Source organism: Lupinus angustifolius, chromosome LG15 (assembly GCF_001865875.1).
Source record: "Lupinus angustifolius cultivar Tanjil chromosome LG15, LupAngTanjil_v1.0, whole genome shotgun sequence".
Classification (NCBI taxonomy): domain Eukaryota; kingdom Viridiplantae; phylum Streptophyta; class Magnoliopsida; order Fabales; family Fabaceae; genus Lupinus; species Lupinus angustifolius.
The window spans coordinates 3,919,706-3,934,157 of record NC_032023.1 but is presented as its reverse complement, the minus strand read 5'-3'; the positions used below and the strand labels follow the sequence as shown (position 1 = coordinate 3,934,157).

Genomic DNA, 14,452 nt, shown 5'->3' with positions numbered 1-14,452 from the left:
CCCTTGATTTTTCGGAGTAACCAATAAAGTAACTGCTCATTGTACGGGAGTCCAGTTTCCTTTCATGAGGCTTATATGGCCTTGCCTCAGCTGGACATCCCCACACATGAAAATGCTTTAGACTAGGCTTTCGCACAGTCCAATGCTCATAAGGTGTTTTGGCAGTTGTCTTAGTTGGTACCCTATTAAGAATATAAGCTGCAGTCTTAAGTGCCTCTCCCCAGAGTGACTCTGGTAAGGTAGAGTGACAAATCATACTTCTCACCATGTCATTAAGAGTTCGGTTTCGTCTTTCAGACACACCATTTATACTAGGCGATCCTGGCATGGTGTACTGTGAGACTATACCACATTCCTCTAGGTATTTGGCAAAACGCCCTGAATGTTGTTCACCTGAACCGTCATATCTACCGTAGTATTCACCACCACGGTCAGATTTGACGCACTTAATCCTTTTGCTGAGTTGATTTTCAACTTCAGCCTTAAAAGTTTTGAACACGTCCAGTGATTGAGACTTTTCATGAATAAGAAAAATGTATGCATAACAAGAATAATCGTCTATGTCAATTCTAAGACGTCCAAAGCTCTATATGCACCATATTTTGATTGTTTGGTCTATTTTCCTTTTATGCATTTGACGCAAACACTAAGGTTTGTGAAGTCAATGGAATCCAAAAGCTCATCTGACACAAGACGCTCAATTCTCTTTTGAGAAATGTGACCTTGGCGCTTGTGCCATTATGCACCTGAATTGTTATTTTCAATTTTACGCTTAGTACCATGTGATTCCACTTTTAGGGCTTCGCTATAATCAGTTATAGTGTTTAACATATAAAGATTATCATTTAACATAAGTGAACTCGTTCCAATAACATTTGAATTTAAAGACAATTGAACCGAATTGTTTCCAAAAGAACAAGAATATCCAAATTTGTCCAAATAAGAAACATAAATTAAATTCCGTCTAAAAGACGGTACAACAAAAGTGTCTTTCAAATCCAAATAGAAACCAGTACATAATAACAACCTAAAATGTCCTATAGCTTCCACTTCTACCGATTTCCCATCGCCAACATAGATGTATCTTTCAACATGATTAGGCTTTCGGTAGCTCAGGCAACCCTGCATTGAAACACTGATGTTAGAAGTTGAACCGGAGTCTAACCACCAGGTGTTTGCAGGTACTGAAGCTAAATTAACCTCAGAACAGACCAAAGCAAGAAATGTACCTTTCTTAGCACGCTAGGCGTGATACTTTACACATTTCTTCTTTTGATGTCTAGTTGCTTTGAAAAAGTATCAGACATCAGTCTACTTCTGCTTCTTTTGCACTGGACCCTTAGCAGCTTCATTCTTGGGCTCTGAAATGATTTTCCTTTTGCCATTGTCTTTAGAGGTAGTAACATAATGAGCACTTTCAGTCCTTTCTCGCTTTAGTCTTTCCTCTTCTTGCACACAAAATGAAATGAGCTCATTTAGAGTCCATTTCTCCCTTTGACAGTTACAAGAAATCTTAAACAAGACCAAATGAATGAGCAAGTCTTCCGACATCTCAAGCTTAAGGGCCTAAAGTTTTGAAGCGATGTTGGATATTCCCATGATGTATTCCCTTATGTTTCCCTTGCCTTGATACCTTATGGAAATCAAGTTCTGTAATAGAGGACTTGTTTCCGCCTTATCGCTCTTTGCAAAGCGTATTTCAATCTCAGCAAGGAAAGCTTTGGCACTGTTTATCTCATCCGAGATCGTACCCCTAAAGACTTCTGGAATGCCGCGCTGAATGATCATTAGACTCATGTGATTAGAGCGATCTCACTTCTCATAATCCTTCCTCTCTTTAGAGGCACTAGATTCCAAAGGAGAAGGGGGTTGCTCTACCCTTAATGCATAGTCCAGATCCATGCAGCCAAGAACAATTTCCATGTTCTCTTTCCAGTCCTTAAAATTTTTACCATTAAGGACTGGAACCGATTTCAAATTCACACATATTGAAGCAATTGATGTAGTTGAATAAGACAAAAGACAAAATATTAAAATATGCCCACAACTTAAAATTATCAATGTGCTTAAACAATGCTATGTCCAAATCAAGATACCTAGTGCACCATTAATATCAAGTCTTTGGACAGTGATATTAACTGCAAGTGGTACTCTTGTTGTAATGATCAAACATTTATAATAAGGCAGGTCAACTGACGAATCCCTCTTTGGATTGATTCATCAGTCACATGTATAAAAAATTTAGAATTATAACATATTTATCATCACAGGTGTGTATGATCTTCGTCCAAATATTAAATTTCCTTTGGGCCAACTAATACTCGCATGAATAATCATACACACTTACATATAATATTCCTTATGATTTATATCCATGAGAGAGGTAACTTTGGCGACATTTCACTTCAATTTGCTCACTTGAAATAACAGATATCCTTAATGGACAACCAAATAACAATTAAAGAACCAATGTACAAAGATACCAAATCCCCATAAACTTTATCATACTCTCGCTTGGGCGAGGTTCTCTCGCTTAAGCTCAATAGAAGACAAAGCTTCTATTCAGTTCTCGTTTGAGCGATGAACCCTTGCTTGGGCGAGGTACTCTCGCTTGAGCGCAATAGAAGCCAATGCTTCTGTTTGACTCTCGCTTGAGCGAGACATTCTCGCTTGATCGAGCCTTATGTCGCTCGTACACTCGCTTGAGCGAGTTGTCGCTTGGGCGAGGATCTTCTCGCTTGAGCGCAATAGAAGCCAATGCTTATGTTTTAGAAGCCAATGCTTCTGTTTAGCTCTCGCTAGGGCGAGCCACTCTCGCTTGGGCGAGACACTCTCGCTTGGGCGAGACACTCTCGCTTGAGCGAGAGCACTACGATAGAACACGAACATTGCGATTTCTGCATCACTGTCCTTTGAAAAATTACCCAAAAATTCAAGAAAACATCAAAAAAAACCTTGATTCATTTTGAATCAACACATATATACATGGAAAATAATCAAAATCTATCCTAATTGATCCATGGCATAAACAAAACACTAAAACCCTAAATCAATCTAGATTTGGGAAGAAAAACAAGAACCCTAATTTCACTCATGAATCACATTGAGGTTGCTCTGATACCACTTTGATGTGATCCAGAAAATGTCCAACATTCCAAAGAAGGAGCTATTAGGCATAAGTGGGCCCAAGCCAAGAATAAGGCCCAAACTTGGACTAAATGTACTTATGCTCCTCATAAAGAACATCAAGGAGAAGCCACCCAATCCAATCTTCATAAAGATCATAAAGACCATCAAGGAGCATCCTCCAAAACCAACCCAAGGGAGTTATTTTCGTTTTTATTACATTGCTTTAAGTGTAGGCCAAGATGGGGAAAAGATTTCCCTACCCTTTAAATAAGGGCACGGCCAAGCTTGAAGCTTGGCCTAGGACATATTTAATGTGTCCTAACATTTCCTATTTCTTTCTAAGTTGTTTTTAAGACTAGTTTAATGTGTCTTAATTCTTTTATTTCAAGTATTTAATGTGTCTTAACTTATTTGAATTTCAGAATAAGTGCAGTCAAGGATACATGAGAGTTGGTGGCCAGCATTAAAGCCAAGTCAAGGAAGCCTTTAAGGAGGGGAGATTTTCGTGCAAACCTTCAAACCAAGTCAAGATACATTATTTCTCCTATGCAATTCGTGCAATCAACTTAATGAAGGGGTGTGTTTTGTGCCATGCCTTAAAAAATTCGGCCAAGGCATTATTTCCCAAAGAAACTTGTGCAAAGCATTTAATTCCTTGTTCAAGACTTGAAGACTCATTTGAATAGGTGCTTGGCCTTTTGAACCGTGACTTTTATGGAGTGCTATTCACCAAAAAAAAATCATTCAAAGCCTTAACGTTTAGTGAGGAATTTGTGCCAAACTCAATTCAGATTCAAACGTCACTCATCCTTTTTCAACCGTGCATGAATCAGCCTAAGTGAAGGAATGTGCACTCAACAAAAGCATTAATTGTAATTGTGAAGTTTGTGCAAGGCATTCAAGACAATCCAAAGCACCATGCAGCCCTTTAATTCGTGGGGTCCAAGTCTACATGGGATGACCAGATTCATCAAGGCAAATAGAGGAATCCAAGACTGAATTTTCTTAGTTTTTGCATTTGTATTAAAACTTTCTTATTTTTCGTTTTTCCATTAATTTTATGCTTTATTTTCGTGTAAGACTTTTCCATGTGGAAAATTAGTGTAGCCGTGCACACTTTTAGGGCTAGGGTTTCACATACGAACCTAAATGCTTTCCTATAAGTTGTATTCAAATTTGATAAAATCAACAGTTTTTGAGTTTTGATTAAAAATTGAGGATTGTCATCCTTGTTGAGAGTTTCTCTCCAAACTCCTTGGCTGAACCAAGGTTATAAGTTCTTATCAAGAACCACGTTCTTGTGGCGAACATCACCCGGCTTATCAACATTCCATTGTTGTGGCGCCATATCACCCTTCAACCTATTCCATCTTCTTTTATCCGCTGCCTATTTCTTGTTATCTTACAAACACATCCAAACACAAACCTAAACACTACAAACCGTGGCCTTAAACAAGCAAACACCAACCAAGAAAAGATCGTTCTTAGAATCTCCTAAAGACATTATCACACTTGTTGGACAATATCTCCATATATAATCCATAGATTGAACGCGGAAGTCCTTATGGTCATGGCTTCGTTTCGATAACCTAATATTTATGCCCATACATAAACCCATATGGAACGATCATGACCTAGACCGAAGAAACCCCAATTGATTTCATGGTGAAGAAGAAGAACATACCTTGTTGAGCCATTTTGGAATCTCGAAGGTATTAGGGTACGATGATCTTCCAGATGTTAGAGCGCATAATGATTTTCCTTGTGCTTCTCTAGAGGGGAATTAGAATGCCTTAGGGAGTTCTTGAACCTGATAAGGAGAGACCTTATGTGTGTTGTGATGGATGTCCCTTTTGTTACCTCATGGACAAATCCCTTGATTTCCCTTTTATCTCCTCATCCACTAAACAAAACCTATTGCTCTACAAATGGGGACCATAACCCATAAAAGTAACCTCGAAGCGGTTACTACTTTAGTTGCAATAATTCTGATTCAGTCCTTTCATCAAATCAGAAATTGCCTAAAGGTATCTACACTTATATTATTTCATGACATATATGCCCTTAATCACTAAATTAATCATTGAAGATCATTTTATGTTTTGGCTAATTAAATAATGGTCATGACACAATTATATAATTATATTTGTGACCCATATATTATCAGAAATTCTAACATTTGTCAGTTGTGTCTCGTGTATTCTATCTTGATTTAATCAAATTGTTTATCTACCTATTGCTATCTATGTACAGAAGTTTACTTGAAACTTTTGATGGGTTTGTTTTTTCTTCCCTCCCAATTGTATTTGGTTTGGTGTTCTTTATGTGACTAAATTAAAATATTCCCTTGTGTATGAATATGATACTTGGACCTTACCTTTTGTGGGTGTTGCTCGTACTTGGTAGCACCGTAGCAGACTAACAGTTATATACGGCCTTGCTCTTAGGAAGTAATAAGGATCATGTTTTATTGGTTTTCTATTTTTCTATTTGTATTGTATTTAAAAGTTTAAATACTGAAAATACAAAAAATTATAATATTATCCGCCAAGCTAGCTCGCCACAGCCCGCTTAGGGCGAGCTTGGGCTGTAACTTGACACAAATAAAGTATAACCGAGCTTTTTAGCTCGACCCGATTTAGTCCGAGCCCATTGTGAGCTAGTCCGAACCCGTTAGGGTAGCCCTTTTTGAAAGGTCTAATTTATAGATGGATGTGGCCAATGATTCCACGTATTTTTAATTTAAAAATTTTCTTTAAGAATTAAGTGTTGTTGACCGGTCAACCGAACCGAATCATTCAAAGTTAGTATAGTTTGGTTTAGTTCTCTCTATAAAAATGTAAAAGACGAACTGAATTGAACTGTGAACTTTTGCTTGGTTCAGTTTCTAAAGTAGCATAAAGACTGAACTGAACTGGACCATTACACCCATAATGTGAAAGCAGGAAAATGAAGTGGCAACTGAAAAAAGGAGTAGAATTAATTAACTTGTCCTAGAATTTTTAAGTTATATTGCAACTCAAATTGATTAGCTACATTAAATTAGGCCTCAATGTAAGTTTTGATGAGGCATATATTTTAAGAATATAGCTAGAGACATACAAATTGTTTTATGTCCATAGAATTTCTAGGTCTCTTAGGCTTGATCCTATATCTCGGGGAGCAATCTTATCCTTGTTTAGAATTTGACATGAATTCTCCCCATATATCGGATTTATCACATGGTTAAAATATGCCATGTATGTTGTAGGTGTGTAATAACAACTTATGTAATCTTCTCGATTGTAACCTTTGAAGAAGATTGGACCATAGGTCAATAACAAATTTCTCATGAATGCTTTTTGTTATGTTTTTCTTCTAGTTTTAGATTATTGGCCCACTTTGCAGGTGCCTATTACAAGAACTAAACTTACATTTGTTGATGAATGAAGATTACCATTGCAATAGGCACCTGCAAAAGTAAGTTTAGTTCTTGTAATAGGCACCTGCAAAAGTAATGCATATGAGATTGGAGAAGAATGAATGTATATCTCTTTCTTGTTATTTTATTTATGAGATAAATGATGAATTTATACAAGTGTTGGCACATTGCTTGTAACAAAAGCAATCGAATAAAAAGCCAAAAATAATCTAAAAACTAACTTAACTAAAATAACAGATTTGTTAATAAGCACATGCCAAAATTAAGTGCTCTACTACAATCCATTCTTCTAGAAGAAAACATACGGTTGCCCAAGGAGAGGAGAAGTCCTTGGTCCGCCAATCTGATTTGCTGATGCATCATGTGCTATGTCTGATGCGCCATGCGTGATGCGCCATGCACCACGTTTGATGCATCTTGGTGCGCCAATCTCTGGCCCAACTAATGCGCCATCCCTGATCCATCTTGGTGCGCCAACTCGCCTTGCTCCTGATGCGCCATGGGTGATGCACCTTAGTGCGCCAAGTCACTTTGCTGATGTGCTAAGCCTGATGTAGCATCCTCGGTTAGGGCCAATAATCCTCATGCATCATTTTGGTCCTGATGCATCATTCTAGTGCGATATCCTTGGTCAATGTAGAATCTTTTGGCTGCATCATAAACATGGCAATGTTCAGTATGATATCTTCATTACACCCCCCCCCCCTCAAGCTGGAGAGTATATGTTAATAACTCCTAGCTTGGGAAGTATAGTATGAAACAAGGCAGGTTCTAATGCCTTTGTAAGTATATCAGTGGCTTGACCAGTTGTTGTGATAGGTAATAATTGAAACAAGTTATTTTGAAGCCTTTCACGAACCACATGACAACCTATTTCAATGTGTTTGGTTCTTTCATGAGAAATAGAGTTAGCTGCAATGAATCTTGTAGAGGTAGTGTCATAGAAAAGAATAGCAGGTTTCTTAAAAGAAATGGCAAGATCATGCATAAGATAGGTGAGACATTGCACCTCACAAGAGGCAATTGCCAAAGCACGATACTCAGCCTCAGAAGAAGACCTTGAAACAATGTTTTGTTTCTTTGATTTCCAAGAAACCAACGAGTCTCCAAGAAACATATAATATCCAGAGATGGATTTTCTAGTATCAGGACATGTAGCCCAATTAGAATCATTGTAACCTTTAATTTGTATTGGAGAGGAAGAGGGATAGAACAAACCTTGACCAGGGGAACCTTTGATATACCTTAGTACTCTAGTCATTACTTTATGATGATTAATGGTTGGGGCTCCCATAAATTGGCTTAGTTGTTATATGGAAAAGCTCAGATGTGGCCTTGTGTTGGTAAGATAAAGCAATCTACCAACAGGTTGTCTGTAAATTTCTGCATCATGTGGGAAGAGATAATATTGGTCATTAAGACCCTTTAAAAAGCAAATGACATATTATGTTTCCCTATGTTTCTTAAAAGTTCTTAAAAAATCACATGTGCACTTATTATTGCATATGCATGTGGGAAGAGATCTCAAGGATTCAAGCTCTTCCCAAAGTGTTTTAACATCAGTAAAGAAATCATAAATATTTTTGTCCCCTTGCCTTAGAGAATGAATCTCTTGAAGGACATTGGATGCTCTAAAATAGTCTCCTTTGGAGAACCTTTCTTTAAGATCCTCCCACAATTCTTGTGCATTGTCAATGTAAACTATGCTTTTTGAAATGTGAGGAGAAATGGATCTAGTGAACCAATAAATTACCATATTGTTGCATCTATCCCAAGCATCATAGTTGGGATCATTCTGATTTGGCATGCTTATCGAGCCATTGATGAATCTGAATTTGTTTTTGGATATCATTGCCCTTCTCATAGATCCATACCATGAATCATAATTGTTTCCATCTAGAGGAGGTAAAACTAAGATGGACCCTGGACTCTCTCCAGGGTGAAGGTAGTAAGAACTTGTAGGAATCAATGATGGATCTGCTTCTGAATGCATCTCAGCGGATTCTATGCTTTCCATAGCCATTTGTTTATGGTAGAATTTTGAAACAAGAAAATCAAGGTAATTGAAGAATGAATTGCAGCAGAGCTCTCAATATGAGAGCTTTGATATCATATTGGAAAAGTAATGCATATGAGATTGGAGAAGAATGAATGTATATCTCTTTCTTGTTATTTTATTTATGAGAAAAATGATGAATTTATACAAGTGTTGGCACATTGCTTTTAAAAAAAGCAACCGAATAAAAAGCCAAAAAGAATCTAAAAACTAACTTAACTAAAATAACAGATTTGTTAATAAGCACATGCCAAAATTAAGTGCTCTACTACAACCCATTCTTCTAGAAGAAAACATATGGTTGCTCAAGGAGAGGAGAAGTCCTTGGTGCGCCAATCTGATTTGCTGATGCGTCATGTGGCAGGTCTGATGCGCCATGTGTGATGCACCATGCACCATGTTTGATGCATCTTGGTGCGCCAATCTCTGGCCCAGCTGATGCACCATCCCTGATCCATCTTGGTGTGCCAACTCACCTTGCTCCTGATGTGCCAAGGGTGATGCGCCTTGGTGTGCCAAGTCACTTTGCTGATGCGCCAAGCCTGATGCAGCATCCTCGGTCAGCGCCAACAATCCTGATGCATCATTCTGGTGCGATATCCTTGGTCAATGTAGACCTTTTTAGCTGCATCATAAACATGGCAATGTTTAGTATGATATCTTCATTAGATACAAAGTTGATTTTGTTTGGTGTTTTGTATGATTAGAAAACTTATACTACTGTTACTTCAAATTAGTTTTTTACTACAATTTTTTCATTTACTGCAATACTACATGATTATAATTATAATGAAAACTTCCCAGATATTTTTAATATTGGAGAGTGCACATGAGAAGTTCATTACGTATTATATTGTAATGAAGACTGGAATGGAGTATGTACCTTTTAATGTGGAAACTGGTCATGCTTATCCAGCTCTCCCAAAGTACGAAACTGTGTGTTGGTGATTATAAATGGTCATTTATTTATTTGAGTTAATTATCATCCATGGTTCTTGTTAGTTAGTTATTAATATTATTCTTCTATGTGATAAATTCACAGCTTAGGGCGGCAAATGTGATGAACAATAATCATGACGTTATTGATAATTTTTCACTCTTAGAGGAAAAAATTTCAGTTTCACTTGGCAAACATTTTTTTGATGAAGATGAAGCAAATACTCATATGAGTGATAATGCTTCTAAAAGGATGCCCATTTGTAGTTCATCTTACATCAACACCATCGCATACCCGTCTAGTTATCCAGCTAATTCTTGAGACCAAAAAAGTAATTCAAGTCAATGTTTTGTCTTCCTCCGATTTGATATGATGCTTTTATTCATGTCAACCCACACTTGAGTTTGATGTAGTCTACCATGTGCAACATGAGTTTTGATGTGGTCTCTTAATTTTTTATTTCTTGTTTTATTTCATACTGAAATTAAAGGCTTCTTTGATTTTCATAAACTTAGTTGAATTTGGATGAAAAATTGATTGCTAAGTAGAGTAAAATTATTTTAGAGAACAGTTTCTAAAACACATAAGTAATTATTGGTTTTCTAACACTAGAAGGTCTAATGGAACACCCTTACGGGTTTGTTATAAATGTATATAGATAGGAAACGACTACCAAACCAACTCTGACTTGAGATTGTGACAAAGTCGTGTACCTTTTATTTTTATACAAGTGATGTTTTCAAACTCACTATAATTTTTTATTTAAATTTCATGTTTTTCTGTTTTGTTTCATCTTTGGTTAAACTGGGTGGATACTTATCCATAATACTCTCCCTACTACAAGTGTCATTAATGCATCTCTGACTCAGTATTAATGTATCTCTGACTCACTATTAATGTATCTCTAATTTGCCATTAATACACTTCTGCCAAACTCTGTCATGCAACTTGCAAATTCTACATGCCCCTCCGAAATATCGACACGAGCATACCTACGAGATGGTTGGAACCAACCTAATATACGCCTAGTGTATACCCAACATATGTCTACCATACCCCTACAATACATGCTACCCCACAATCAACTAATAGTCAGGCACAACGTCGCCACCCAAACATTATAAATAGGAGCCTCTTATATATGAAGTATCATAAATATCAGATTCTCTCATTTATTACTTGTATTCAATACTCTCTACTCTTATATTTACTTCCAATTATTCTCATTAAGTCTCATACCAATTTGATCGTTGGAGAACCTTTTCAGGTACCTCCCCCAACGAGTTCAAGCTCCGTTCCGACCAGTTTCCAGAAGCAATTGTTCAACCGATTCCCTAATTCTTTGAGTGTGTGGTTTGTGCACAGTATATTAGTATTGTTTTGTCCATTTGGAGTGTACTCATGCAACAGAGCTATGTAGGTTCGTGCTTGTTGGTTTGTGCTTGCTGGGGCGTGGTTGTATAATTATTTGAAGTTACTTGATTTACTTGCGTGCTTGTTGATTGAATGTATAATCATATATTTGGACCTATTAGCATAATTCTGATTTGCTTACATTTAAATTTTGGGATTTAGAAACCGTTGAACTGATTGGATCTCATCTACCAGACATGGGATAGAAGTGGAGGATAATACAAGGTTGATTAAGGTGCAATGTTATTCTAGAAAAGGAACTTGTGAACTTTTACATGAAACCAATTGAAGGGCACATTGTGTTGATTGATATAGATAGAAAAGAGGTTCTAGCTATTTCAGATAATGGACAGAATATTCCTTTGGCAAAGGGTATTGACACTGATTATCGTTATTCCATTCAGAAGCTCAATGGAGAGCTGAGACAACCCTATAACATTGGAACAGAGTGAAGGTCCAAGCTTCACAGTTGATGGGAATTTGGAGAAATGGGTAAACTGGGAGTTTCATCTCAAACCTGATCCAAGAGCAGATATATGATGCTAATTCTTCTAATTTTTTAGATATTATAGAATGAGTGAATGAACTGGATGGGGATCACCTATCTCATTGGGTGTCCTATTTGGTGTCCTCATCCAATCAGAAAATTATATATGATTAAAAATAAAATTTATAATAACATAAATTAATATTTATACACTATTCTATGATATTTCATTGGCTTGATACATGGGGACAGAATTTTTTGGGACAAAGGATTTTTGTCTGAATGAACTAACCCATCTTACTTGAATGTTATTTTGTTGTTGCTTATTTTTATTAGTTTAAATAAAGGTTAAAAGAAATAAATAAAATGTAATCTGAAGATTAACTTTTGGCTTAGTAATATATGTATATCGAATGGTGGAAATAGGTTAGATTTTATCTTAAATAGACCAAACTTACGTAACATATATGAACATTGAACCTATATTGAATATATTTGTTCAATAAAAACTTACATATGAGTATGACATGTTTAAAAATCTTGTATAACCTATTAATCTATTTAGAAGTTTACTATACTATATAAAGGTCTTCAAATAGGTTAGTATGCTTATATTTAAGTAGGTTAACAAACATACTTTTAACTAGGCTTATCTAACCCTCAGAATTGAATTATTTTACATACAATTACATATATAATAATATTACTTATATTAAAATACTATAATATCAATATTATTATATATATTAGTTTGTTATATTTAATAGGTCATTTAAATGTTCTAAAACTTCACTCTGCTAAACTAAATAAGTTTTTTAAAAAGTACATCTTAAGCTTTATAGGACACAATAGACATTTTGCATATTGTCTAACTTATTTCAACCTCAGCCCTACCTAACACCTAAATATCTTTTGGTGGCGTGTTTATTTTAAGAATTACCCTATTTTTGCAAGATGGGAATCTGCTGTGTCCAATCTTGTCTCCAATTACATCTCTAACCAATCACAATGAAGTAAAATTGATATAGATATAAATATTTAATTTTTTTAAACTGACGTGACATAATATGGTTGTTTTGGGACAAGGTTTAGGACATGCTTTGGAACAGCAGATCCTTGTCCATTTTTTCATTATTTTCCATCTTGGGAAGTGGAATCCATCTTGGAAAGTTGAAGCTGTATTTCCGAAATTATTAAAAAGGCGTTTTCATAATTTCCGCCAATTTTTCATTCTCTCTTGTTGTACCTTTCTCTTCCAGTCTTCCTGTTGTTGCTAATGCTGACTGCAATGTTTGTGAACCAAAACATAAATAGACACTGGAAGATGCTATTACACATTACTCATTGCCTAGCTATCACTAAGAAAAAACACCAATAACAAAAAACTTGGGAGGAGCTATAGTATTCACTCAGTCCCTTCCTATATTAGATATCACTCAAATTCCAATGACGTCAATACTTGCACCAGCGATCCGATGATTATGGGTGACCAAAAGGGAAGTGAATAGTAGTTTGGCCCAAATGTTGCACTAGGCATACATAATGGTTCAATATCCTATATCGAGTTGCATTTGGGAAAGCATAGGATTGTATTGTATAAAGCTGGATAAAGTTCAAAAATATTTTTTAATCACAACTTAATTATTGCGACACACATTGCAATGACTACAATCATATAATGACATACCGTAATCATAATTTAAAAGTGTCAAATGCTTACCATTTTCTAAACATATTTTTGTCACATTAGTTATATACATTTGACCGCTTGACATTTTTATGGATGCATCTTTGCGCATGTATAATAATTTCTCAAGCCAAGGTTCAAGACCGGATACATCAGAGTTAAGAAATGTGATTTACAAAGAGTTCACCTCGGAGCTATTTGTGTCTTATATGGATTCCATTGATTGGTGGTACTTTAAGACATACATGGATGCAGGTGAATATGGATTTGAGTTGCAAGTCATGCCTTTATTATAGCATTTCTTTAGAGATCATTGCATAAGTGAATCTGCTATGTTAATCATTTTAAGTAATCAATTTAAGAGCATATTAGATTATTTTAATAACTACTTTCTTGTGGCATCAAGAACCAAAATATTTTCAAGAAAACCATTAGGTTAATCGAATAAGCCTTCATTTAATCGATTAGGTTGAGTTCTGTGTTAATTGATTAAGAAATCATTTAATCGATCAAAACTAGTAGTTTTTGAGATTATCTTTTGTATTTCTAATCGAGTTTAATTGTAATTTGAATCACCTATTCACCCATAGGTGAAGTTAGAGCCCTTGATAACCAACAAATGGCCTCAGAACTAGTTTGAACAATACTATCTTAATCGATAATTCATGAGATCCTAAAGATATATACAATGGGCTCTAGAAATCCTTTTGGTGGTAAGGGCTATGCCTACTAGAAAGTCAGAATGAGGTTTTTTATTGAGGCCATAGATATAGATATTTGGGAGATCGTACAAAATGGACCTTACATTCCACTACACTTGGTGAAAGGTGTAACTAAAGGAAAACCAAAGAGTCTTTGAACGGATGAGGAAAAGAGAAAAGTGCAGCATAATTTGAAGGCTAAAAACATTATTATTTCTGCACTTTCCTATGATGAACTCTTGAGTTTCATAGTGTAAAAGTGTCAAAGAAATGTGGGATACTTTACAAGTAACTCATGAAGGCACTAGTAAAGTCAAGCAAGCTAGATTAAATGCTTTAACTCATGAATATGAATTGTTTCGCATGTTTCCTAATGAATCAATACATGACAATTAAAAAATGATTTACACATATTGTTAATCATCTTGTTGTATTAGATAAAGTGTTTGCTAATGGTGAATTGACTAACAAAGTTTTAAGATGTCTTGATAGGGCATGGAAACCAAAGGTGACGACTATTATGGAATCCAAGGACTTAGATTTAACGTTACTTGCAACACTTTTCGGAAAGCTTCAAGAACATGAGATGGAGCAAGGCCGCTTGACACAACATGAAGAATC

The 14,452-nt window shown here is 35.8% G+C and overlaps 1 protein-coding gene across 1 annotated transcript; it reads right to left on the bottom strand.

Annotated features, from left to right (window-relative positions):
• LOC109327648 lies at nt 7,995–8,573 on the bottom strand. Its single transcript, XM_019560818.1, has one exon. It carries the CDS (start codon nt 8,571–8,573, stop codon nt 7,995–7,997), a length of 579 nt encoding a protein of 192 aa, XP_019416363.1.